The 26696-nt window shown below is 63.0% G+C and overlaps 2 protein-coding genes across 4 annotated transcripts in view; one reads left to right on the top strand and one right to left on the bottom strand.

Annotated features, from left to right (window-relative positions):
* Positions 1–26696, top strand: part of NDST1 (N-deacetylase and N-sulfotransferase 1) — an 89020-nt gene that overhangs the window by 17524 nt on the left and 44800 nt on the right. Inside the window, exon 1 of one of the 3 annotated variants that reach the window (XM_021085023.2) lies at positions 11363–11556. The exons of the other annotated variants lie outside the window; for them this stretch is intronic. The gene's annotated coding sequence lies outside the window, so the exon portion shown is untranslated. Of the gene's footprint in view, positions 1–11362; positions 11557–26696 lie in introns of those variants that run through there. 3 annotated transcript variants of the gene reach the window in all.
* On the bottom strand, positions 973–10721 carry LOC146405840 (uncharacterized). The gene is made up of 2 exons (XM_085015120.1): positions 10528–10721; positions 973–1475 (listed from the first exon to the last, which is right to left on the bottom strand). Exons 1-2 carry the CDS (start codon positions 10571–10573, stop codon positions 1111–1113), a joined length of 411 nt encoding a protein of 136 aa, XP_084871246.1. The 5' UTR covers positions 10574–10721; the 3' UTR covers positions 973–1110.

Here is a 26696-nt window from a genome sequence, read left to right on the forward strand (position 1 = left end):
TCACCACGCACCCCTGCCCTCCCTGCCCCCGTGGCTTCCGGGTCCCGGAATGGTGGCAGTTGCCGGGTATCTCGTGGGGTCTGCTCCCTGCAGCCACGTCCACCCGCGTGGCTGGTCGCGAGCGCCTCTCCGGACAGATCTCCACCCTTCTCCCCACGGAAGCTGTGGAGGCGGCCTCCCCCGCCCCCAGGCCGCGGTCCCACAGGCTCCGGGGCCCCCCTCGACACCCGTTCCCCCTCGTCAGGTGCGCCTCAGGGAGCCCCAGCTCCGGGTGACCCGCTTGCTTCCCCGCCCCTCGGCAGAGCCGCTCCCGGGACCCCAGGGATGGGTGACGATGCCGGTCCTTCCGCCTCTCCCGGCTCGTGGCGGACCGTCCGTCTGTCAGGGTGACTGCCCGCCCCGCGGGGTCTCTCGGCGCTGCCTGCTCCCGGCTCCAGGAGGATGGGAGATGGGTGACGGCGGGGTGGGATGTGGGGGCACAGGAGGCAGGAGGCTGACTTACGTGCCTCAGATCTGCCCGAAAAGTGCCCTGTTCGGTGTGAAGAGACCGTGGGGAGGAGGAAGGAAGAGACTTTCTGCCCGGCAGAGTCAGGGGCTCCGAGGCAGCGCCGCCGCCGTTCCCAGGAGGAGGAGGAGAGGTCAGTCGGGGAGGGCGTCCTGGAGGAGGTGGGGCCGGAGGTGGGACTCGGGGCTGTGACGAGGCAGAGGCTAGGGCATCCCTGGCAGAAGGGGTGCTGGGTCCGGGGGAGTCAGAGGGTGCTGGGCTGTGCGGCTGGGTCGGCTGGCCGAGGGCAGCCTGGGAGTCAGCCTCTGGGGAGGGAGGGGTGCGTGTCCGGTAGAGAAGGGGGCCCCCAGTGAGCAACCGGGGAGACTGGGTAAAGTAACGTTAACGAGCATAGCTGTGCCAGGCGCGGTGCCGAGTGGCTTCCTGATCGTTCGTGGCATCTCCTCCTACCCCTGGGTGACATCATCCCGTTCTGCACATAAACACCTGAAGCCGAGTCGAGGGTCGGTGCGGGAGGGCTGACCTCGGAGCTGAAGCAGCGGCTGGAGGGCAGGCGCGGGGCGGAGAGCCTCGTCCCTGACGCCTGGCTCCACCGCAGGACAGGCCTAGCCCGGCGGGTCTGTGTGAAGAGGGGGCCTCGGAACGATAAGAACTTCCAGGCAGGCCTGTCGGAGCAGATGGCCCCGCCAAGGGCCTGGCCCCCAGGCCCGCTCCAGAGCCAGCTCCCCACCGGGGCCAGCACCGCCCGTTCCTCTGCGCACGCGGGCTCTCCTCCAGGCCCGGGAGTCGCGTCTAGACTCCACCTTGGGCGTCCTGGACCTCCGACGCCGCCTCCTTCTTAGCTTCTGCTGTGCCCACAGCGGGGCCGTGGCCAAGGGCCGCCGGCAGAGGGTCCCCAGGCTGCGCTCGCTGGACTCCAGCTGGCGACGGGCAGGGCCCCGTTCCTCTCTGGGCCGCAGCTTCTCCACTTCTGTAAGGAGGCAGATTAGTGCAGAGACGGTGAACTAAGATAGCAAGGGAGCCCGGGAGGAAAGAATGAGGGGAGTGTGTGTGTGCGTGTGTGTAGAGAGTGTGTGTGTAGAGTGTGTGTGCGCATGTGTGTAGAGGGTGTGTGCGAGTATGTGTAGCATGTGCACGTGTGTAGGGTGTGCGCGCATGTGTAGAGCACGTGTGTAGAGTGTGCACGTGTGTGTAGAGAGTGTGTGTGTGCACGTGTGTGTAGAGAGTGTGTGCGTGCACGCGCGCATAGATTGTGGGCCCCCAGAAGAAACGGACGGCAGTCTCCAGACCAGGGGCCCTGGCCTGTCCTCCCCCCTTCGCTTGGTGGGGGCACGGGAACCCTGTGCCTCAGTTTCTTTAACTGGAAAGCCGGGGTTGTAATGCCCACTCTACCCCCCAGCAGTGGAGACAAGGAACTGGAATAACTGCTCTGGCCCCCCTTTGATGACTACAGTCTTTTGTTTCGAGTGGTGTTAAAAGGATATAGTAGAGTTCCCCTGTGGCTCAGCGGGTTAAGAACCCGCTTGGTGTCTATGAGGCTGCTGGGTTCGATCCCTGGCCTTGCCCAGTGGGTTAAGGATCTGGCGTTGCCACATGCTGCAGTGTAGGTTGCAGATGCGGCTTGGGTCTGGTGTTGCTGTGGCTGTGGTGTAGGACGGCAGCTGTAGCTCTGATTTGACCCCTAGCCTGGGAACCTCCATATGCTGCAGGTGCGGCCCTAAAAAGACAAAGAAAGAAAAAAGTATTTAGCCCCAAGCTCATGCAACACAATACCAAAAAAACAAACAACCCACTCAAAAAAATGGGCGAAAGACCTAACTAGGCTTTTCTCCAAAGACATGCAGGTGGCCAACAGGCACAGGAAAAGATGCCAGCATCGCTAATTATCAGAGAAATACAAACCAAAATCACAGCGAGGTGCCACCCCACACTGGACAGAACGGCCATCATCAGAGGCTGCGGATGGTAACGACCAGGGCGAGGCGGAGAAGAGGAACGTTCATACCCTGTTCGGGGAGGCGTGAAGCGGCTCGGCCACTCCCGAAACCAGTACAGAGGTGCTTTAAAACCAAAATTAGAGCTACCATCTTATCGATTAATCTTACTCCTGGGCCTCTATCTGGAAAACATGAAACTCTTCATTTGAGAAGATAACGCATCCCGTGTTCATAGCAGCACGATTTATAATGGCAAAGACATGGAAGCTCCCGAAGTGTTCGACAGCATGTGAATGAACAGAGAAGATGTGGTACAATATATGCAGTGGAATATTGCTCAGCCATGAAAAAGAATGATGTGATGCCATTTTCAGCAACATGGTGGACCTAGGAAAATGTACTTGCCAAAGTAAGTCAAACAGGGAAGGACAGGCATTACAGGACATCAGGTACATGCAGAATCTAAAAAAAGAATACAAATGAATCTATGTACAAAATAGAAGCAAACTCACGGATACAGAAAATGAACTTACGGCTTCCAAAGGGGGGAGAGAGGGAAGGCGGGGTAAACTAGGAGCGTGGGGTTAACAAATATCATTACACAGAAAATACAGAAGTAACAAAGATTTCCTGTGTAGCAGATATTACATATCTTGTAATAACCTATAGTGGAATATAATCTGAAAAAATATATGTAACCGAACCACTTTGCTGTAGCACTAAAATTGACACAATAGGAGTTCCCGTCATGGCGCAGTGGTTAACGAATCTGACCAGGAGCCATGAGGTTGCGGGTTTGACCCTGGCCTTGCTCAGCGGGTTAAGGATCCGGCGTTGCCGTGAGCTGTGGTGCAGGTTGCAGACACGGCTCGGATCCTGCATGGCTGTGGCTCTGGCGTAGGCCGGCGGCTACAGCTCCGATTCGACCCCTGGCCCGGGAACCTCCATATGCCGTGGAAGTGGCTCAAGAAAAGGCAAAAAGATGAAAAAATAAATAAATAAAATTGACACAATATTGGAAATCACTCTTCTTCAATTTAAAGGAAAGTGTTTGGCGTTCCCGTCGTGGCTCAGCCGTAACGAACCCGACTCGTATCCCTGAGGATGTGAGATGATCCCTGGCCTGCTCAGTGGTTAAGGATCCGGCGGTGCTGTGATCTGTGGTGTGGGTGGCACATGTGGCTGGGGATCTTCCATGTGCTGCAGGCACAGCTCTAAAAAGCAAAAAAAAAAAGTATTTAACTCTTGCTGACCCGGTGAAGAAAACGGAAGCATAAGGAGGCTGCTGCAGGAGGAGCGGATGGGAGCTGGCCTGGGGTGAGGGCAAGGACAAGGCCTTGAGAGGTTTGGGAAGGGCCATCCCGCGTGGCCTCGGCTTCTGCCCCGGGCGCCTGGAGCCGGGCCCTGGGCCCTGGGCCCTGCCGCCTCCGAGCCCTTGGAGCCTGTCGTCTCATTCAGAGACCGCAAGTGCTGGGGAGTGTTTTTCTTCGGCTGGGTTATAATTGCTGCATCACAATGGACGCAGTAAAAAGGGAACTTAGCTGAGTTACGTTTGTTCACGGAAGCCATTATCTTCTCTGCGTGAGGAGTCTCAGGATCCTTCATCCTCCAACCCGGTTCTCGGTTCTCGGGTCAAGTTGAACCCTCCTGGGACCTGGGAGGAGGCGGGCGGGGGGCGGACGTGGGTTGGGCTCCCTCGGCTCCTTCATTTCCTCCTCCTGAAAACGGAGATGAAAAGTCTCCCCTCTGAGAAGCAGGACGTCGTGTTGGGAGTTCCCACTGTGGGTCAGCATCCACGAGGACGCGAGTTCGATCCCTGGCCTCGCTCGGCGGGTTAAGGATCCAGCGTTGCCACGAGCTGTGGTGCAGGTGGCAGACGCGGCTCGGATCTGGCGTGGCTGCGGCTGTGGTGCCGGCGGGCGGCTGCAGCTCCGATTCGACCCCTAGCCTGGGAACCGCCACGTGCCGCGGGTGCGGCCCCGAAAAGACAAACCAAAAAACAAACAGAAAAGGGCAGGATGTCGTGGAGTCCACGGGAGTCGGGCGACGCCGCGGGAGGAGGATGCTGTGGAGGCCCAGGCGGACGCTGCCCGAGGAAGGGACGGGCCGCGGGTCCTTCCCTGCTCTGGCCCCAGAGGTGGGACTGCTCCGTGCACAGCCCCGGCGGGGCGGCGGGGAGGCCCCGGAACCCAGGCGTCTTGCGCGTTGCTGACTCGCCGCTCGGGGACTGCGGGTCGGCATGAACGGTGACGCGGGCTCTGCCTTTGCTGTGGGTGGACCGGCTTTGAAGCCTCTTCTGCCTCTGCCGCCGGGGCCCGGGGGGGCTGCGAGGGGCAGAGAGCGGGGAGCAGCCCCTGACCGAGGGACGCCTTGCCGCTCGCGGCCCCCGTTTCCCCCGCAGACAGCCTTTGGTTGTTTTCCGTCCATCTGGGGCGTGGGTAGCTTCCCATTTCACGGATGTTTCTCCTTCATTTGTGTAGCGGACGGCTGCGGGGAGCGAACAGACCCTGTCCTCGAACATGGGGTGTGTGTGTGAGAGTGAGTGTGTGTGCGTGAGAGGTGTGTGTGAGAGGGGTGTGAGGGTGTGAGGGTGTGTGAGGCGTGTGTGTGTGTGCGTGAGAGGTGTGTGAGGGTGTGAGTGTGAGGTGTGTGTGTGCGGGTGTGTGTGAGGGTGAGAGGTGTGTGTGTGTGAGAGTGTGAGTGAGGCGTGTGTGCGTGTGTGCCTGAGAGAGGTGTGTGTGTGAGGGTTGTGTGAGAGAGGCGTGTGTGTGAGAGGGTGTGTGAGAAAGAGGTGCGTGTGTGTGTGTGTGTGAGAGAGAGAGAGAGGGTGTGTGTGTGAGAGAGTGTGAGAGTGTGTGTGAGAGAGAGGCATGTGTGTGTATGAGAGTGTGTGTGAGGGTGTGTGAGTGTGTATGTGTGTGACAGAGTGTGTGTGCATGAGAGTGTGAGGGTGTGTGTGTGTGAGAGAGGGAGAGGGGTGTGTGAGAGAGGGTATGTGTGAGAGGGTGTGTGTGAGAGGGTGTGTGTGTGTGAGAAAGAGGTGCGTGTGTGTGTGTTTGAGGGAGAGAGGGTGTGTGTGTGAGAGGGGTGTGTGTGAGAGAGGGGGTGTGTGTGTGAGAGAGGGTGTGAGAGTGTGAGAGGCATGTGTGTGTGTATGAGAGGGTGTGAGGGTGTGTGTGTGAGAGGGTGTGTGTGTGAGTGTATATGTGTGACAGAGTGTGTGTGCGTGTGTGCGAGAGGGTGTGTGTGCGTGAGTGTGTGAGGGTGTGTGTGAGAGAGACGGTGTGTGTGTGACAGTGTGTGTGAGAGAGGGTGTGTGTGTGTGAGGGTGTGATAGTGTGTGTGAGAGGGGTGTGTGTGTGAGAGGGTGTGAGAGTGTGTGTGTGAAAGAGAGAGGGTGTGTGTGTGACAGTGTGTGAGAGAGAGGGTGTGTGTGAGAGGGTGTGACTGTGTGTCTGAGAGGGGTGTGTGTGAGGTGTGTGTGAGAAAGGCGTGTGTGTGTGTGAGCGTGTGTGTGTGAGAGGGTGAGAGGCATGTGTGTGAGTGTATGAGAGGGTGTGTGTGTGAGGGTGTGTGTGTGTGTGACAGAGTGTGTGTGCGTGTGTGCGAGAGGGTGTGTGTGTGAGGGTGTGTGAGAGAGGCATGTGTGTGAGAGTGTGTGTGAGGGTGTGTGTGTGTGTGAGAGACGGTGTGTGTGAGGGTGTGATAGTGTGTGTGAGAGAGGGGTGTGTGTGTGAGAGAGGGTGTGTGTGTAAGAGAGAGGGTGTGTGTGTGTGACAGTGTGAGAGAGAGGGTGTGTGTGAGAGGGTGTGAGAGTGTGTGTGAGAGGGAGGGTGTGTGTGTGTGACAGTGTGTGTGACAGTGTGTGTGTGAGAGGGAGGGGGAGAGAGGGAGGGGGAGAGAGGAGGCCGCCGCGCCGGGAGGCCCGCGCCGTCGGTAATTACGGCAGCACCGTAATTACGGCAGCTTCTGCAAAGCCCGCGTCCGCTCGTGTGGTCTGACAGGGGCTATTTTCTGCCTCCGCTGAAGTTCAAACATGAAATCACATGTAGTTACACATTCTCGGAGTCACCTTTTACTTTTTTGGAGACGCGGGTGACATGGAACTTGGAGTCTCCGGCCGGTCCCACCACCGCAGTCCCGGGACATCCCTGGGGCGGGAGCGAGGCCCGGGCGGAGGCCGGCGCCGGAGGGGGGGGGGCTTCCGGGAGGGGCTGCTGCCTGAGCGAGGCCTTCGAGCTGCACAGGAGGTCTCCAGGCAGGGCCGGGGTGGCCTTGGTGCCCTTGGCACCGGACCTGCCCTTCGCGATGGACGGAAAACCCGCTAGGACCCGGGCGTGGGGGTGGAGCCGGCAAGGGCGTCTGTCCGTCGGTCCGTCTGTCCGCGAGACCGCTGGCCGGGCGCCTCCCACGCCTTCGGATGCGGTCACCGGTTGGTCTCTGCCGGAGCCTTATCGTCCCTTGGCGACGGGGGCCACACCCCGTCTGTTGGACGCTGTCCCTCTGCTTCCCCTGCCCCGCAGGGTGGCGGGAGGAGGACCAGGAGAGGCGCTCGGCAGGTCAGACGAAGGGAGGAGCGACGCGCCAGGGACGGGCCCCTTGCGCGGGGGCGGCGGACAGTGTTCTCTGCTTTCCGAGCCCCTTCTGGGCTCACTGACCTGTCCAGTTAGCGGTACGTGCGGGCCCAGCGCCGTCCAGGGCTCTGGAGCCGCCTGTGGCCCAGACCCATGCGGGCCTGCCCACACCTGGCGTCCCGCTCCAGCAAGGCCACCACAGGTGCCCCGAGGACGAGGAGGAGGGACTGGGATGCCCCGGCCAGGCCGTGGTCCGGACCGGAACACAGAGAAGGCCCGGGGGGAGTTAAATTTAACCTGATGCCCAAAGGATGGAAATTAACCACTTAGCAGACACGTTGGTAGTGCTTATTCTGCGAGAGACACCACTCTGAGGGTTTTCCGTGTTCGACGCTAATTCCCGCGACGGCCCCGTGACGTCCGGGCTGTTATCATCCCCCTTGAGAGCTGAGCACAGTCACACAGCTGGGAAACGGCAGAGCCGGCATCTAAACCTGGGCCGTCCACACGCCGAAGGAGCGCTTAGCCAGGCGATGGTGAGGCCGTGCAGCACAAGAGGAGCCTCGCCACACGGGGGGGTTTAGCCGGAGAGCAGTGGGAAGCCATTGGTGGTTTTAGGAAGAAGCGATGGGAGTTCCCGCTGTGGCTCAGTGGGTGAAGAATCTGACCAACATCCGTTTCTGAAGATGTGGCTCCAGGCCCTGGCCTCGCCGAGAGGATTAAGGATCTGGCGTTGCCGTGGCTGTGGCGTAGGCCGGCGACTGCAGATCCGACTGGACCCCTAGCCTGGGACCCTCCATGTGCTGCGGGTGCCGCCTGAAGGAAGGAAGGAAGACACGGGCCTGAGGAGGTTGCACTGGAGGAGACAGAACAGGAGGGAAGAGAGCAGCAGAGGCGGTTCACACAGGCCGGGATGGAGGCAGGGTGGGGGCTGGCCCTGGCCTGGCGCTGATGAGAGGAAGGGACGGGGCTGGGTTAGGGAAAAAACCCTGGAGTAAGAACCAGTGGAACTGGCTGATGGATGGGCCGTGGGGATAAGGGGCTGGCGGGAGGTGTCCAGACGGACACGTGGCTGGGATGAGATGAGAAGGGAAGAAGCAGGTTTGGGTGGAGGGGCACGACTTCAGCCTTTGACTCGTGAAGCTGGACAGAGGGGACCTCGGGGCAGCCAAGGAGCACGTCCTGTGGGCAGGGGGGAGGACGCTTGGGTTGAGCCGGGGGAGTTGCCAGCACAAAAACGGTCCCCAAAGCTCTGGGAGGTGTGTGTGGGGGGGGGCCGGGGATGAGGAGCAGGGCATTTCGCCAGCCTCCCGAGCCCTCGGCTTCGCCCAGACCCACAGAGGCCCTGGATCCTGGGTGGGGCCTGAGCCTCGCCCCTTCACAGGCTCTGAGGCCAGTGTGCCGGAGGCCCTGGGCCCAGCTTGGTGAACAGCAGCACTGAAGACCTGAAAAGCCCAGAAAGAGCTGGCACGGGTGGGGGGGCGGTCAGCCCCGCTCTCCCCGTCCCCCCGCCCCGGCTGCAGCCCGTCTGCGAGATGCTGGCTCTCGCTCCGCTTGGGCAGAGGGAGGCTCTGTGCCCCGACGGGCCTCCGCTGCCCTCCACCCTCGCCGCAGCCCCGGCCACCGCCTTCACCCGCCTAGCCCTTCTCACTCCACCCGGCCCTCCGCCGTGTCCCGTCCACCGGCCTGTCGCCGAAGGTTGCCCCTGCACTGCTCCTGACCCACCCTCCAGTTTTCCTGCTCCTTCCTTCCTTCCTGCTCCCTCCTCCCTCCCCTGCCCCACCCCCACCCCACCGTGCAACACCCGGCTTTTCCTGCACGCTTTGCTTTGCACGGCCCTTGACAGGTTGTTCCTTGTGCCAGGAGCGCCCACCTCCACACCCCATCCCCTCTGGGCCCTCCAGATCTTGCTCAGAGGCCGCCTGCCCTCAGGTTCCCTTGATCTGCCCCCTCTGGTTGTGGCCACAGCCCTCACCTGGGGCCTCCCGGCAGGCCCACAGCTCTCCCGGCCTCCCGACCACGTGCAGAGCTTCTCTGTACGGGCCGGGACCCTTCCTGAGCGTGAAGACCCGTGTCCCTTTCAACCCTGTGCTCGGTCACCACGTGCACGGTGCCTGGCACAGAGAAGATGCCCTCAGGACCTCATGCGGATGAAAACGGCCTTCCAGGGCAGAGGCGAGCGCGATACGGTTGTAGGGGCTTCTGAAACCGGCCCAAGACCCAGACCAAAGTCCGTGATTTTAGATCGTGTGGTGGCGGTAGGTTTTTTTTCCTTTTTAGGGCCACACCTGCGGTACATGGACGTTCTCAGGCTAGGATGTGACTCAGAGCTGCAGCTGCTGGCCACAGCCACAGCCATATCTGAGCTGCGTCTATGCCCGACACTGCAGCTCTCATAACAGTTCCTTAACCCACTGAGTGAGGCCAGGGATCAAACCCGCATCCTCATGGATACTAGTCAGGTTCTTTGTTTTTTTAGGGCCGCACCCACGGCATATGGAGGTTCCCAGGCTAGGGGTCCAATCGGAGCTGCAGCTGCCGGCCTACACCACAGCCACAGCCACGCAGGATCGGAGCCACGTCTGCAACCAACACCACAGCTCACGGCAACGCCGGCTCCTTAACCCACTGAGTGAGGCCAGGGATCAAATCCACGTCCTCATGGATACTAGTCGGGCTCATTACCACTGCGCCACCAGGGAACTCCCTGTGGTGGGTTCTTAAGCCGCTGAACCCTAACAGGAACCTCAAGGACTTTAGGTTGTGGCTCCCAGGAGCATGGATTATGCAGGAGACTTTGCTGATGGATGCCGATTTCCGGGCCAGGCCGGTGGCATCGGCTGGAGGATGTGCTAGGAAGTCAGAAGGAAGTTGAACACGGCCTGCAGGTTGGGCCTGTGGTCGCCACCCTCAGGCTTGGTCCTACTGACTGTCCTGGGAGCTCGCCGGGAGGTCAGGGCCTGGTCCAGGCCCAGCATCACACCTTGCTCGGGTCTCGGTATCTTTCCCGCTCTGAGATGTGACCCCCTGCCCTCAGCACAGGGAGGCTGTGCTTTGGGGGAAGCGGGGCGAGTCTCTCTTACTCTCACGGGTCATGCTTGGCTTCTCTACCTCTCTTGGCTCTGCTTTGGTTGCTCGTGTATGTGTTTATATATATAACAGCCACACCTGCGGCACACGGAGGGTCCCAGGCTAGGGGTCGAAGCGAAGCTGTAGCTGCCGGCCTACGCCACAGCCACAGCAACCCAAGCTCCTTCACCCACTGCGTGAGGTCCGGGATCAAACCCGCATCCTCACAGAGACCCTCTTGCGTCCTCAACCTGCTGAACCACAGCAGGAACTCCTCACATGGATTTTTAAGCTTTGCTCCCACAGCGAGTTCCTCCTGAACCTCTGAAGGTCCTCAGTTTTACAAGCGTGCGGGCTTTGCCCCAGGCCCCCAGACTCAGGATCTCTAGGGGAAGAGCCTGGGGGACTTGCGAACTTAGCAAGCTCCTTTTGGCTCACTCACCAACCAGCGAACTCGGGATCCAGCCCCCCTTCACAGGCAGGCTCATGGACGGGAAAAGCCGGCCTTGGCACCGGCAGATGCGAGTGCAGGCTGGGGCGCTCAGCCGCTTCAGAGAACCACCTGGTCTTTCTAGGCCTCACTGTCTTCATCTGTTTAATGGGGATGAGCGGTGATCTTGCCTGATTTGCCGGGTCGGTGAGATGGGGGAAACAGCACTCGGGTGGGACACTGAGGCTCGTGGGAGAGGAGCTAGGCAGTGTCATCTGCCTGTCATGTGCCAGACGCTGGGGACTCAGCTGGGAACAACCTGTTGGGGGACGTGACATTCTAGCCAACAAGGAAATCTGAAAGTGAGCCAGCCAATCACCATAAAGGAAATGAAGGGGTTTTCCAGGCTGAGGGCCGAGGGGTGCCAGGAAGGCCTGCCCAGGAGGGTCACCCCAGCGGAGTGCTGGGGAGCCGTCTGAGCAGGCCCTCGAGGCTTGTCCCAGGCCCAGGGGCAGCAGACAGCAGGCCCCCTCAGCCGGCCAGGGCGCTCCCAGGGCCCGCGGAGGAGGGGCGGCCGCGGGTCTTTGTCTCCCTCCGTCCCTCTGCAGCCCGTTCGACCCCCAGCGCTGTTCCCTCTTTGACCCCGGATAACTTGTTGGCTTCCCCCGGGCTTTGTTTCCCCGGGGTCACCGCCTCCGGGCCTGCCGGCAGCTGCTCCGGGCCCTCTTGGGTCCCGCATCGGACACCCCCTCCGGCCCCCGCCCCCTACCCGCTCCGAGCCTGGGGTCAAAGGCAGCCCGCGTCACGTGGTCGCCGAGCAGCACCGAATCGGCCGGGAGAGCCGAGGGAGAATCCGGGTGGAAGCCGAGAAACCCAGCCCGGAGAGCAGCGCCCGGTCCCGCCCCGGCCCCCGCCCCGGGGTGCTTGCCGCCCGCCCGCCCGCCTGCCGCCCGCCGCCCGGGCCTCCCGAGCCGATCTCCGGCCGGCACCCACGCTCCATCACGGGATCGAACCCTGCTCCCACCGCTGCGATTCGGGGAGGTAGGCGCAGGGGCCCGAGCGGCTAAGGGGAAACTGGCTGGGGGGCCCTCGCAGCGCGGGCTCGCCCCTCCGCGAGCCCTCCGGTCGTCGGGGCGACCCCCACCTCCTGCCGCGGGGTGGGGGTGGGGGGGGCTGCGCGCGGCCCCGGCGCCGTGCCGGGCGGGGACTGGGGGCTGGGCGCCGGGGCGGGGGCGGGGGCGGGGGCGGAGAGCGAGCGGGAGGCGGGGCGGCGGCGGCGGCGGCGGCGGCGGCGTGGAGCGGGGGTGGGAGCGGCAGGAGGCGGCCGCGAAGGGGTTAACGCGGCCCGGGCCGGGGCCCCGCGGCGCACGCACGGCCGGGGGCGCGGGAGGCGGCGGCGGCGGCGGCGGCTCCTCCGGGGTGGTGCCCCGCCGGGGCAGGTAAGGAGCCGGGAGGCCGGGCCGGCCCGTCCCCTGTTGCCGCGCCGGGCGTGCAGGCCGCGCGGGGCCCGAGCCGCCGGCCGCGCAAGTTTGGTGCGGGCGGGCGCCGGGCGGGCGCCGGGCGGGGAGAGTCGGCCGGGCCGGGCCCCGCGCGGGGCGGGAGGACAAAGCGGGCGGGGGCCGCGGGGCCCGGGGTGCCGGGAGGGCAGCGCGGCAGCTGGAGGTCACGGATAATGTCACTCGCGAGGAATGCCCGCGCCCCCGCCCCCGCCCCCGCACAGGGCAAACTTTTGTCTGCGGCGGGAGGGGTGGAGGCCGGGCCGCGGCGGGCGGGGGCAGGCGGCCGGACCGGTTTGCTCGCGGCCGAGATTGGCCTGGTCGCTGGCGCCCCTCCTCCTCCCCCCCCGGTCCTGCGGGCAGGAGAGCCCCGCTGGGTCGCGGCCCTGTGCCGCTCTGGGAGCGGGTGAGGAGGGGGCGGACGGGGCCGCCCGGGCCCCGGGGACGGGGGACCGGCCTCCGGGCTCTTGCGCACGTCCGAGCCCCCGGGTCGGGAGGAGCCGCGCGGCTCAGAAGCCGCATCACACTCGGTGCGGTGCCGCCTCGCCCAGAGCGTTTGGAGTCCCCGGGTCGGGGGTCAGGCTGACCTGGGTGTCTGTCACCTTGGGCTCCTTCCTTAGCGGCCCTTGCCTTAGTTTCCTCACCTGGAAAATGGGCACAATTGGAGGGTGCAATGAGAACCCGCGGTTACCTTGGTAAATGGTGGCCTGTTTGTATTCAACAAGTATTTGCTGCCCGTTTTCCCCGCGCCAGGCCCTGGGCTAATTGCTTGGCCTGCATTATCTCATTTAATTCTCCTGTGTTCTCTTAGCCGCCTCTTACAGAGGGGGCTGAGGCACGGAGCCTGAAGGCCCCGCGGGTGCAACATGGTGGAGCTTGGGTTGGAGCCTCCTCCCCCCAGCCCGAGTCCCTGCAGGGCTCTTTGAGGTCCTGCTGCCACAGGGCTCGTGGGGTCCTTTTCTGTGGGAATTAGGAAGCTCCAGCCCCTTCGCTTTACCCTCATCCCCAGGTGATGCTCCTTCGGCCAGGCACTGGCGCGGGCCAAGGGGTTCTGCTCTGGCTCTCGTCTTAGGGGGCAGTGGAGCCTGGGCCTGGCACTCGTGACGCTCCAAGTTCTGTCGCTGGCCGTGTCCGTGGCAGGAATGCTCTTGTACTGCGAGTGGTGCAGGGAGGGGCCCCCTCTGGCTGGGGACAGCTGGTGGCTTTGTCAACAGGCCTCTCCCAGCACCCAGGGGACTGCAGAGCCTTTCAGCTCCATTCAGACCAGGTCACTGTCAGATCAGCAGGGGGCAGAGGCAGGGCCAGAAGCAGTCCTGGGCGGGGGTGACGAGAGACCTAAGGCCAAGGGGTTCACGTTCCAGGGCTCCTCTGGTGTGACTGGCGGCAGGGTGCTCATTGCAAAGCAGTGGCCACTCCAGGTGCCCCAGCCCCAGGGGTTCTTGAGGACAGAGGGAAGGTGGACTTTGAGCCCGGGTTTTCGATGGCAGAATCCTCATGGGAGATGCATGAGTTCACGAGTTTCTGAGCCCAGGGCACACGGTAGGCCCTCGGGCAGGAGCCTGGGGGGGAGCCTGGGTGGCCCAGACTTTGACGCATCTTGGTGCCCTGCGCCGGCCCGGTCTTGGTCTTTTAGCGGAGGTGCCATCTCGGGACTGTGGATCAGGCTCTGGGGTGGAGGCCTTGAGTAATTTCTTAAAAAATGGGAAACAGATTGCCAGGTAGTAAATGACATTTTAAAAAATGGGTGCGAGTAGCGAGTGAAAGAAGTGTTTGGGGGAGAAGGCTTTGCGCTTGGGGGCTCCAGCTGCTCTGACGGCATCTGCAGGCTTTTCCTGGGCCCTGGGCTGACAGGTCCCTGCCAGTTTGTGGTGAACGAGAGTGGGAATCCCACTGCTTAGCTGGACCTTGACGGGACTCAGAAATGTGGGGGAAGGAGCGGAGGAGCCGAAAAGCTGAAGAGTCCTGAGGGGTGGTGTGTGGTCAGATCCCCTGCCCCCACCCTGTCTGTGACCAGAGCAGGGGACGCCAAGGCGAGGGAGGAGGAGCCAGCTAGAAGGCAGAGGTGCGCAGTGAGTCTCCCATCGCAAGGGGCAAGTGAAGAACAGTCGTCCAGTCACAAACTGGGGCTGCGGTTAAGAGGATGCAGTCCCAGGCTGGAGCCTGACCCGGGGGCCAGCTGAGAAACGCTGCGTGTGGGAGACTTCGACGTGGACTTGGTCTCAGCAGCGCAGAGCTCCGTCTGCCCTTGGCTTTGGACCTGCTTGGCCCGTCTTCCATTCTTTGGGGTAAACGCCAGGCCTGCAAGTCCCTAGAGACTGGGCAGACTCCTGCTGGCCTGAATTCGGTTTGGGGCATGGCTTGAGACATCTGGGCTGTTTGGAGGCCATGCACATTCTCTCCTTGAGACGGAACCTTGGGGTAATTTGTTAAATACGTGCGGAAAGTGTCCGTGGAGGCGGTGCTGGGGCGCGTGGAGTGGACGGAGGTCCTGCTTTCTGCCTGGAGGAGCTGCCGAGCTGCTGGCGGAGGGACGGCGAGGCTCAGGTGACGGCAGAGAGGCGGGTGGGACCCGTGCTGGATGGGCTTTGGATGGTCAGCGGAGGGAGAAGCTCTTCCGGCTACTACGGCGTCGGCAGGGCTTCCTGGGGAGGAGGCGGTGGTGAGGGTGCAGTCCGTGGGAACAGGGCCGGTGGGAGGTGAGACCGGGTCGGGAGCTTGCTGTGTCCTGCTCAGAAGTTTGGGTTTTGTTCTGTGGCTGGTGCGGAGGACAGAGGGTTGTAAGCAGCGCCTTGAGTCGGTGCCTACGGAGGAGCCGCCGAGCCGCGCGGCCACCCCCACTGCTCACGCCCAGCCCCGTCCCGCCCCCGAGATGGGCACGTGGAGCCGCTTCGAGAACTGCGTTGGCAGCCAGGGCCAGGCTGGCCCCGCTCACTTGGGCTGCTCCTCTCAGGGGTCCCTTGATCCAAGGTAGTGGCAAGACGGGCGGGGTTGCAACCAGCTCAGATGGGATGCTGATGGTGCCCCAGCAGAAGGCTGGTCCCGGAGCAGCTCAGGCCACAGGCCTCAGAGGGAAGGAGGGGGTGCAGGACCTGGTCCGTGCCTTGGCGAGGGGGTCGTCATCAGTGGTGTTCGGGGAAGGACCCTTAGGTGGCCGTGTTGCCGCTCAGTTCCCGGCAGGGCTATTGGTGGGCAGAGGGCATAGCCTCGTCCTGGGCGGCTCTCAACGGCAAAGGCCGCCCCGTGGGTGGCGTGGAAGCCAACAGGGGAGTAAGCTGTGTGCGAGGTATATGCAAAGAGGATGGAGTCAGAGAGCCCAGGATGGGGAGGCTGGCCCGGGGGCCCTCTTTCGGTTTCCTTTTCACCAGAGCACCTCAGCGTGCGGGCTGGTGCTCGGCCCACTTCCACTCCGTTTTCCGGGTAGTGTTTCGGAGCTGCCCCTTCCTGTGCGCCTGGGCAAGGTCCCTGCAGCAGGTGCCTGGGCGAGCCCCTCGGCACTGCTGGGTCGGCTGCCAAAGCCGGGCCGCCAGGGCCCGTGTTTCCACAGAGGACCAGCAGCCTGTGCCTTCCCTTTCCCGTCTGTGGAATGGGTCCATTCTCTCTCTCCTCCAACGTAAGGAAAGAAGGCTGAATCCTGCCTCTCGCTGAATCCGTGGAGTTGGCGGGAAGGGCTGGCAGGCTTGAAAGTGAGGGGTGAGAAGGACGGGGCAGGTGGGGTGTGGGGACCTGCTCTAACCCCTCATGGGAGGTTAAAGCAGGGTCTCCTGGCCTCAGGGGGTCTCCGCAAAGGCGCCTTCTCCTGCCTGGGGGGCTGTCGTAAAGCTCTGCCCAGCAGCTTCAGCTTGGAGGTGGGGAGCTTGGCGGGAGGGGTGGGTGTGGGTGTCTTGGACTCGGCAGCCTCCGGACTAAAGCTAGTCTGTGTCCCAAGGAGTCACAGAGGGGCCCAAGGCTCTTCTCTAGATGAGGGTTTGTGTGAGTTGCCTCCTGGCCTTTTTCATTCCTGCCTCTTTTATGTATTGATACAGATGCAACTAATATCATTTAAAATGCGCCTTGCAAACGAGGGCAGCTGAGGGGGGTGGCCTGCCGTGTGGCCCCAGGGACCCGCCTCTTCTCTCCCACGGTGAGGGTGCTGCCCCTCGCCCACCCGGAAATCCTGCCCAGCTCCGGTGTGACTGCTTCCTGATGCCGCAGAGCGGGCGCTGCCGACTCCCTGCTTCCCACCAGCGGAGCCTGGCGTCTGGGCCTCTGCGGGCTCCTTCGCACACCTGCTCTGAATCCTGCTTCCTCAGGGACCTGTCTCGTCTCCTTGGGGCTCCGTGCTCTGGAGGCAGTGGCTGTCAGGGGGCCATTTCTGTCCCCCTGGGGGTGGGCAGCATTGCGGAGTGGAGTTAGAAGTCCTGGGTTCGCACCTGACATCAAATCCCCTAAATTTCTCAGGGCGCGTTTTCCTCAGCTGCAAACTGAGGGTAGGGTTAGTCCTCTTTTGCTCAGAGACGGGGTGGCCCGACCCGACCCGACCCGTTGTAAGGGCCGGTCAGTAGGAGCTGGTCTGAGATCGCAGCGGTGTCGTGATTGTTGTCGGTACTTGGGAGCCGATCTGCCCTTCGAGACACAGAGGGAAGACTCTCTGGAGATTGAGTTTCTTTCTTTCTTTCTTTCTTTTTTCTTTTGTTTTTTTAGGGCCGCACCCATGGCATGTGGAGGTTCCCAGGCTAGGGGTCGAATCGGAGCTGCAGCCGCCAGCCTCCACCACAGCAACATGGGATCCAGGCCGCGTCTGCCGCCTGCATCACAGCTCACGGCAACGCCGCCGGATCCCGAACCCACTGAGCGAGGCCAGGGATTGAACCCACAACCTCATGGTTCCTAGTTGGGTTCGTTTCCACTGTGCCACGATGGGAACTCCGAGATTGAGTTTCTAAACTCTCTGTCTGAGGGCTTGAGGAGGCGTGTGCAGGTGAAACCGGGGCCCGGAGAGCGGGCGGTCCGCACGGGCTGTGGGAGCCGCCCGTCTCAGCCAGGAAGCCTGGCAGGATCTTCTCCCTCGGTCACACCTGTTTTTCCTCTTGCCTTCTTTCATCAAGCTAAGGTGCTGCCAGTTCTGTGGTCCCAGCCTCCTCCCTGGTGGCTGTGGGAAGTGGCGTCTAAAACCGGTGCTGGGAGTTCGCGTCGTGGCTCTGCACTCATGAAGCCGAGTAGCATCCATGAGGACGCAGGTTCGATCCCTGGCCTCACTCAGTGGCTTAAGGATTGGGCACTGCCGTGAGCTGTGGCGTCAGTCTGCCACCTGCTGCAGCTCTGATTAAACCCCTAGCCTGGGAACGTCTATGTGCCGCAGGTGCAGCCCTGAAAAGCAAATAGACAAATGAGTTAGTACTAAAAAAACTGGGGCCAGATGAGTTGGCCTGGCTAGCAGGCCCCACAGCTGCCCTCGAGACCCACGCCCTGGGCCCTGGGCGCTATGGGCTGCAGCCTGCCTGAGCCCCAGAATGGGGAGAAAGTGGTAGCCGGGAGAGGTGACCTGGGCCGATCTCAGAGCAGGTGACGGGGATGCAGGACAGAGAGGCTGGGAACAAGGCGCTGGAGCAGGGTGATCTGGGTCCAGCTCCTGTTCGTGGGCCGTTGGTGTCTGCATCTGGGCAGGGGCATGGTCATTGCCCCTGGCTCCCTGCATTCATAGGTGGTGTGGGTAGGGGCTTAGTCCAGGCTCAGAGCCCCTCGGTCGGGGTTGGTGTCGTCACCCGGGGAGCTCCCTGTCATCCTCCCGACAGCGGGAGGAGGTGGGCACTGCCGTCACCCCTCCTTGCAGGTGCGGCAGCGAGGGCCCAGCAGGTGGATGGCTCGGCCTGGAGGGGTCCTGTGGCTCCTGGGGGCTGCTCTGGTCAGGGGGAGCTGACGTGTGAGGCGCCGGCCAGCGCCGAGTCTGGACGTGGAGCAGAGCCCTGGGGTCGGCCGGGTCGCCAGTGGTGGGGACTCGGCCTCGTTCACACCCGAGGTCTGGCTGCACCAGGCCTGGCGTGGCTTCTCCTCACCCCCGGGCTGGCCCGGGATCCGTCAGCCTGTCCGGACAGGTCCGGGTGGTGGTTCGCCGCAGGTGTGCGGTGCCTGCCTGGGCAGGGCCCGGGGCCGCGCAGCGAGTGTCATCGCGCGGACCGTCGCTCAGGCCATGCCTCTGCCGGGGTGCCCTCCTCCCGCTGCGTCTACCAGGGTGTCGGCTGACCCTGACTGGCCTGTCGCTTGTCACTGGTTCTCAAAGTCGGTCTCTGGCCTGGTAGCGACGGCATTGCCTGGGAACTTCCTAGAAATGCACATTCAGACCTACCCCAGACCTCCCGAATCAGAACCGGGGCTCGGGGAGGGCCGCCAGCAGTCTGTCTGAAGTTCTTCAGGCAGCTTTGACACATGTCGAAGTTCCAGAAACTCTTCTCTCTTTGGGCTCTTAAGCAGACACCCAGCAAATGCGGGGGTCCCAGAGGGGGCCCAGTGTCCTTCTGCCCTGTCTCCCAGGTGCCGCATCTGCTAACAGTTTGCCCTGCCCAGGAAACAAGCCTTTGCTGCAGGGCCAGGACCCAGCAGAACCACACGTGGGGGGGACAGGGGCCGGTGCGGGGCCCTCCAAGAAGGAAGGCCTGGGGGGGCTTGAAGGTGAGAGGCTGTGTCGGTGCCAGGGGCAGTTCCAGGAACGGGCCAGCTGGGGTCAGGGCAGAGCATGGCTCTTGCTTCAGAGGAGAGAGTGCTGGGCCGGGGTCCGCGTGTGCACGTGTGGAAACAGGGACCAGATGTGGCCCAGGAGGGCTCGGGGCCGTGGCTGTCCTCCGTCCCGTGCTTTTTAGCGTCTCCGTAACTTTAAGGATGGCGGGGACGTAATTGCTGCCCACGCTGCGCAGAGCTCGCCGCGCCTGCCAGGCGCTTCCCTGTCATGGGGTCTGGGGTCATCGCCAAAGGAATCAGGTCAGGTTGGCACCGTGTCGGCCCCATTTTGCAGATGTGACCCTGAGGGCACGTCGCCACAGCTGCTGGATCTGGGAATGGTGTGGGGTGGCTGGGCACTCGATCTCGTTGGAGAAGGGGGGCGGGCGCTTATGTGGCGTGTTGGCGGCGTCCTCGGGCTCTGGAGCCGAGCGTGCTCTCACACGCGGGAATTGGGCTTTGCCGATGGGGGCGGGTGCGGAGGGGCTGGCCGGGTCCTTTGGGCTTGAGCCTCCAAGGTGGGGCCTCCCCTGCAGACGTGTGGATGCTGCTTGTCTTAGGGATGGGCCATTTGAGGCAGAAAGAGGCACAGCGCTGAGTCCAGGGCCCACAGCGAGGGCAAGAGAGAGGAAACCAGGGTTGCCCCGCTGCTAGCAGGAGGGTGGGAGTCGGGATCAGACCCGCTGTCCTTTCCTGCCGTGGTGTCCCCAGAAGCCCAGGCTTTCCTGCCACAGTGTAAGAACCCCTTTATTTCTCTAAGCGGAACAGAGGCCCCCGGCATGCTGGGATCGGGGCTAGACTCAGAGCGCCCTCTGTTCCGATCAGGGGAGGGTTTGTGTCGGGAAAACTGTCCCAGCCCCCCGCCCCCCCCGCAGAATGGAAAGCCCAGACCAAGGCCGGGGGCGGAGATGGGGGGGGGGTGCCCAGGAGCTGGGCAGCCTCCAGGAGGAAGGGCACCAAGGAGCCCGGACCCCAGACGGAAACCACTCGCGTTTGCTGAGTCCTGAGAGGATGCTGGAACAATGGAGTTGGGATGGGGAAGCCGCGCTGTAGAAAGGGCTTCTTGACATCCTTAAAAAAACGCGGGGCTTTCAGGTTTGACTTTTGTTTCTCCGAAGGATGTTTATGTAACTTCCTAAAAGCTGGCTCCCAGGGCTCTGAGGTCTGTCCCACGCTCCTGTTTACAGACTCGGGACTGTGGAGCCGAGCAGGACCTGATAGGGTGCCCTCCGCACTTGATGGTGACACCGAGGTGAACCCGAGGCCCTGAGGGGTGGTCGCACGGTGAGGCAGTAGGAGGCCTGGGACCAGCCTGGGTCTCTCGGTGCCTGGTGAGGGGCGGTTGTTGCAACTTTTTGCTCTCATGGCCGCAGCCGGCCAGGAGGCTGGCAGAGACCGTGGAGGGCTCCCCCTTGGCCGTACTCAGGGCCGCCGACTCAGCTGGGTGGGCCGTGGATGGTGACTAGCGTGGCCGTGTGCCTGGGGATGCTCCCCTGTCCAGGTGCTGGGGCCTGGCTGGGCGCCGTCTGCCCAGCAGCTGGGTGCCGGGAGTCAGAGCCGGTGGGTGCAGAGGCGAGGGCGGGCGCATGTCCTGACTCATTCTGTTCTCCCAACGCTGGAGGGACGACTGGGCTCCGAGTCCCGATTCGGGCCCACGCCTGCGGACCCGCAGCTCAGATACGAGGGAGCAGAAGCCTGGGAGAGCCCCGGCCTCTGCCGCCCCGCTCTCTGGAGGATTCCGGGCTCGGGATCCAGCCTCTCTCGTCAGCGCCGGCTCATAGAGGCCCCTGACGCTTGGGCAGCATTTTGTAGGCATTTCTGTGGGTTCTCCTTCCGCAGAGAGTGTGTGGCCGTCTCTGCGACGGTGACAGTGTGTCGGAGGCCTGGGTGTGGCCGGCGGCAGGCGGGCGGCAGGCAGGCACGGTAGAGAGAGGGGTCTGGTGGTGGCGCGGTGTCCTGGCCCCTGTGTGCTCCTGGAGGCCCCTGCTGGCTTCTCTAAGCTGGCCCTCCTCTAAGCCAGACCGTGTGCGACCTGGCCTGAGTCCCTGTGTCTGTGCTGCAGCTTCCCCATCTGTAAAACGGGAGAAGGAAGAAGAGGGGTCTCGCGGTGACAGAGACTCTCAGTGAGATGCCGTGGGGGCAGCTTTGTCCTGGCGCCCGGCACAGAGCCATCACTTGGTTCAAGCTGGCCATTGTGACCGGTTTCAGCCGCAGTGCTCATTTGCTGTGTGATTCTGTAAGGGGCCTTATCTTGGGGTCCTGGTTTCCACCTGCAGCTCCGCTGGGCTTTCCGGGAGCTGCAGGGCTGGGCTGGCGCGAGGGCAGGGTGGGCAGGGGAGGGCGCAGGAGCCCAGGCCCTTGCTGGTGCCTTGCACGTGGCTGTATCCTGAGGAGGCTGATGCCACAGTGGGGCCTGGCCAGGCAGGCCGACACGGTTTTCAACCTCATTGGTCGCCATTGTCTCTGTCTCCCCACCCCTCGGGGCTGTCGCGTTAGCTGACTTGTTCCTCAAGCTTCAGGGGCGAAGCCGAGCTCTTCCGCCGCCACTCGACTTGGTCGGGAGGATGGTTGGACAAATGCCCTCTTCCCCGGCCACCTGGGGGCAGACAGAGTGGATGCCTCTGTGTCTGGGGATGGCGACAGGCAAGGGGCGGGCTGCGGGCTGAGGGGGCCTTGACCCACGGCCTGCGTGGTTCCAGCAGGTTGGCCTCCCCAGGAGTGAGCTCCCCATGCTGGCCGCCCAGGACCACGCCTCCTCTCCCAGGAAGCTTCCCTGCTACACCGGCTGCAAGGGAAGCCTCCTCTGCTGAAGCTTCGCGTTCTGTTCGCTTTAAGAAAACGGAGGCCACAAGCTGGCAGGCCACGGCTGGCCCACGGCGATCTTGTTTGGCCCATGTCAAATATGGAGCTAGTTGCCAACAGGAGATTTTACGTAAGAATCCCAACTTCTGGCCTCAGCTCAGAAATGAGAACGTCATAAAACTTTGAGCCCGCGTTCATTCTCCAGTGGCGGCTACTGGAGATGAAGCACGTCCACAGCCCTGCCAGCCCCCGGGCATCTGCGTCTCTGCCGCTGTCCCGAAGGCCTCTTTCCATCCCGCATTGTGGTCAGATGCCCTGTCTGCTCTGTGCGCTCGGAGGGCGGGGAGGCTGAGTCACCTCTGTGTCTCAGAGCCTTGTCTCTGGCTCGGGGCTGTGTACACAGTAGGAGCATAATGAGCACTTCCTTTATGAATGCAGGCGGGGCCCTGGTGCTCTTTGCTAGCTGTGAAGATTCCATTTAATAGAAGCCTCTGGATCAGCTTGCCCGTGGCCTGGAATCCTCCTCCCAGATAAGCCGCGGCTGCTTAGCCACTGACCCAGGCAGCTTCTTAAGCTTCGGATAAACAGTCTCTCGAAGTGCTGTTCCCACACTGCAGTATAGCCCTGCAGAGGGACCTCTCCCCTGCAGCTGTCCCCGCATTGCACTCTTTCAAGGGGGCTTGGAGGAGCTTGGGAGGCTGGGACCAGCTGCCTTCGGGGCATCAGGTGGGTGCAGGGCTCCACATCCTGGGGGCTGGGGGAGGGGGAGGGAATCAGATCAGGTGTTTACTGGGCTGGGCTCCCCCCCCCCCAGGCTTCCTCTGCTTTAGGCGTCTCCTGGTGTCTGCGCTTTAGCCATCACTTCCTTTGTCCAGCTGCCCTCTGTCCAAAGCTTGTTTCACTCTCTTTGGAATTCTCATCTTCCCTGGAGGCAGCTAAGATGCCTCCTCCTGGAGGAGGTCTTAGCTGGGAGTGCACAGTTGTTCTGGGTGTGAGAAAGACCTGGGAAGTTCCCCGGTAGCCTAACAGGTTAAGGACCTGGCACTGTCACTGCTGCAGCTCGGGGCACCGGGAACCTCGTTTTAAAAACGCGAGCAGTGTTCTGTCCCCCCTTTGAGTCCTTCGGTCCAGGGTCTTCTTCCTGAGAAGAGTCAGACCTGAAGGTCTGGGTCTGTAGACACGCTTCAAGGACCCCGTCTCAGGTCAGGGTGGCCAGGGCAGGGGGTCCCTGGGTGGCATTTGTGCCAAGGGCCCCTTTCCCTCTCTGGGCTTCTCTTTCGCTCTCTGTGCACTGACACGCTGGGCTCTTTCTGGCAGGTGTGGCCGAAAGGGTCTGGCAGACCATCCTTGGAGAGGATGACGGGGGGTCAGGGCAGGTGCCAGTGTCTGGGGAGAGGGCGCCCAGCCCTGACCTCCCCCTGGCCAGGCCCAGAGAGGGCTCCTCCTGCTCAGGTGAGCGCGTAGGTGAGGGCTGGCCTGGTGTCAGGGCAGGAGGCAGGCTGGACGCCTGGGTCAGAGCAGCCGGGGCTGAGCCTGGGCCCAGGAGCTTGGAGGACCGGCCTGGGGGCACCCCGCTGAGGTCCTGTGGCCCGCAAGCTGAGGCTTCACGCACGGGCCGCAGCGCCATGGACACGTGGGTAAAGTGAGGGGCCTGGAGGGCTGGACTCCCCGGTGTGGCCTGTGAGTGTGTGGTGAGCAGGGTTCGGAGCCCAGGTCTTCCAACACCCAGGCAGGGCCACGCTGCCGTGTCCTCAGCTCCCTCTGGGGGAGTCAGTGCCAGGTCACCCGGCGAGACAGTCATCTGATTGTGCTGATCTCAAGGCTGGGGTCTGTGAAAGTGAAGCCACCCTGGTCACAGCCACCCCGGAGGCAGGAGGCCAGGTGGGTGTGCGTGTTATTTCTCAAACACCCTCCATCCCAGTTTTTTGTTTTTCCTTAAACTGCCTCTGATGGGCCCGCTGCCTCTGCGTTTCCGCCGGGCGCTGGGCTTCGTGCTCCTTGTTCTGAGAACACAGCTTCCTTCTGACTGTCCTCCCGCTGACGACAGGAAAAGGGCAGGCGTGGCACCGGGCCTCCCTCGTCCGCCGCCTCTAGCTGAGAGCACGGGCTGCCTTGGTCAGATGCTGGACCCTGCAGCGCTGGTGGGCTGGGAGGGAGCCCAGCTGCAGCCCAGACCGTGTGCCCACTGGGGCCAGAGCTGTCCCCTGGGGCCCAGTGGCCTGACCCAGAAGTGGCCAGAAGGTGGGCAGAGGCCTCTGACCGGGGCAGGTGCAGGTCCTCTTCCGGTCCAAGCAATCGCCTGTCCTAGGCCTGCTCCTGCGACAGCCCTCAGTGCTCCGGCTGGCGCAGGCAGAGTGTCGTGCCAGCCTCCAGACCACCCCGGTCCCTGCAGGAACCAAAAGTGCCCAGGTGAGGGAAGCCATAGTCCCTTAGGTGACGTTTTTCTCAAGCTTCTCCTTTGCTCCAGGCGCTTTTCTGGGCAGCTTCCTGTACGGGACTTGGAGATGACATTCTGGTGGGGCTGAGAGAGTCAGCAGACCTGCAACCACGAGCTCTTTATCCAGAGACAGCAGGTGCCTGCAAAAAAATCAGGTTGGGTTGGGGCAGACATTGTGACTTGACGGCGTGGTTCTGCTGGGGGGGGGGGTCGTGGAAAGTCTCTGGAGGGGGCGGCCAACTCCAGGAGGGAACCGGGGAGCCCCAGGGCCTCGGGAGGAGAGCCTTCTGGGCGGAGGGAACGTCAGGGCAAGGCTTTGAGGCAGGAGCAGCAGCAAGGAGGCCCCTGTGGCGGGTCAGAGAGTGAGAGCGTCCTGAGCGGAGGTCGGGGGCCGGTCGCCCGGGGTCTCCTGGCCCTTGGAGAGGACTTGGCTCTTTAGTCTGAGTGAAGGGGACGCTGCTGAGGGGCTGGGGCTGTGCTGTGTGAGGGCTCCTGCTGGCTGCCTGGAGGGTGGGCAGTGCCACAGTCACACAGGTGAGGAGGCCACTCAGGGCAGACGAGGGAGGCGAGTAGGGGTCCGGTCTGGGTCGCCGTGCAGGGTGCAGGGGTCGGGGCTGGGTTGCCGTGCAGGGTGTGCTGATGGGGGGGGGGTGTCAGCCGCAAGACTGCTGGCCCGAGGGACTGGAAGGACACGTGCTGAGACAGAGAAGGCTGTAGGACAGCAGCTTTGGGGAGAGAAATGGAGATTTCAGGTTGGCACATACACGTGGGTAGAGGTGGGTCCTGGGCCCCACGTTCCTCTTGTTGAAGGGGGCCTGCAGGCGCCCCCAGCTCTGAGGATGTATAAGATCAAGTGTTCCCGGGGACCCCTCACTTTCTCCTTCTATCTTTGCAAACCTTCTCGTGCCTTTTTCTTCCTTTTGGTCAAAGGCGACAGGCAGACGCTGAGGACTCGCTGTCCGTCAGGCCTCCGCCTCGTGTGCCTCTCGAGTGGCAGTTCCTCCTGGGCCGGGGGCGCTGGGGCCCTGGAAGGGGAGGCCAGAGGCCTCAGACCTTTCCTGGCCCAGTTGCCCACTAAGAGGCCCCCCTGCACCCGGCTTTCCCTGCCTGCGTGGATGAGGGTGGCGGGGGCTGTGAGGAGGCTGACTCAGACCCTGGCTCTGTCGCCACTGTGACTCCGGGCCGTGGTGTCACTGCTCTGAGCCTCAGTTTTCTTGTCGTGGCAATGGACCAAGCATGGTACCTGCGTCCCAATTACTGTGAGGGTTGGACGAGAAAAGGCACACACAGCCTTTAGCAAAGGCCTGGCACACAGCACACCCAGTTGGGAGAGCTGGTGGGGGCAGGGATGGCGCCCTCGGCCAGCTTCGGGGGCTTGCCTGGAGGGTGGTGGGAGCCATGAAGGGTACAGAGCTGGAGCATGGCACACGCGTGGTCCCAGTGTGGACACTTGGGCTGAGCCCCCCCACCTGCCAGAGTGAAAACTGAGGGCCAGCCCGGGTGGCCTCACCCAGCCTTCCTTGGCTGAGGGTCTTCCCTGGCTTCACGTGGGCAGCCTCTGCCCGCACAGGTCCCTGCAGGTCCCTCTGTCTCCAGCCCAGTGGCTGCCTTTAGGGAACATGAGTGTGGGGCTTTGAGGGGCCTTGAGGTAGGGCGCGCGCGGGGGTCTGGACAAGGTCCGCAGGGCGGCACGGGCCGGGGTGGTCTTTCTCTGGGCGCTTGATATGGCCACGGTTCCTGGTCTGGGTCCAGGCTGGGTGGTGCCTGCCCCAGTGGGGCCACGGAGAGGTTGACAGCGATGGGAGGTGGCCGCTTAGGGCCCACACTTCAGTGGTGCCCAGGCACGCCGTCCGAGCCCTGTGCTTTTGCCAGCCTGGTACCCAGTGGTTGAATCATGCCAGGACAGCCGAGGACATTCCAGATGCCCCCAGGGCTGGCAGCCAGGCTGGCAGCAGGCATCGCTTGTTTCCCAGGGTCCAAGGGTTTGGGGGTGGAGAGGGCCCTGGACGTACTCCAGGAACTTTGCTTAACAGCTGGTAAGTGGCAATCCGGAGAGAGCAAGCCCCTTGACCAAACCTGCCACGGCCGCCGCCTCCTGTCTGTCACCTCCCTCTGCTCCCACGTCCCCTGCTCAGACTCCCGGCCGCCGCCTCCATCTGTGCCCTCCAGCACCCTTCCTGCCTGCTGCTGTCATCTTGCCGCGGCCTGCCGGGCACATGGGCCCTTTGAGTGTGTCCACTCTCCTCTGCCTCCACCCCCGGCAGAGCCGTGCCGCACGGAGGTTCCAGGCGCAGGCCCCAGGGCCAGACCGATCTGGGTTTGAATCCCAGCTCCACCGCTTCCTGACTGCGGCAAGATAGGCCACGCTTCTGAGCCCCGGAGTCAGTCTGTGGAATGAAGGCAGTGGCGGCGCTGGGTTGCCCGGGTTGTTGTCAGGGTGAACGGAGATGGGGTGTGACGGGCGGGGCCGCTCAGGATACGCCTCGAGAGAAGGGCCGGTGGGCGCTGGGGAAGAGGCAAGGGCGCGGGGGTGGAGAGAAGGCGCCTCGCTGTGTCCTCTCGGGGGCGTCCCTCTTCGTCTGAGGAAGAGGGAGGAAGTCCCTGCCGTGGTGTGGGAAGCGTGTCCCGTGATGCCAGGGCGGCGTCTGAAAGCGCTCTGCATCTGTGTAGTGAGTTAGCAGTGGCACGGCGGTGCCCGGGGCTGCCGATGGCCGTGGGGACGTTGTAGCCATGGCGATGGCCAGCTGGCGTGGCTG

Source organism: Sus scrofa, chromosome 2, assembly GCF_054392235.1.
Source record: "Sus scrofa isolate SSC_HxYL_T2T_F1_AM1 chromosome 2, Sscrofa_HxYL_maternal_Yorkshire_Landrace_v2.0, whole genome shotgun sequence".
NCBI lineage: Eukaryota > Metazoa > Chordata > Mammalia > Artiodactyla > Suidae > Sus > Sus scrofa.

Bases quoted from the DNA above. Each gene is read 5' to 3' on its own strand.
- LOC146405840 (XM_085015120.1), bottom strand. From the start codon at position 10,573: ATGAGCCTGCCTGTGAAGGGGGGCTGGATCCCGAGTTCGCTGGTTG. The intron at 1,476-10,527 runs GTGAGTGAGCCA...GCCTCCTTACAG, and splicing joins GATCCCGAGTTCGCTGGTTG to AAGTGGAGAAGCTGCGGCCC.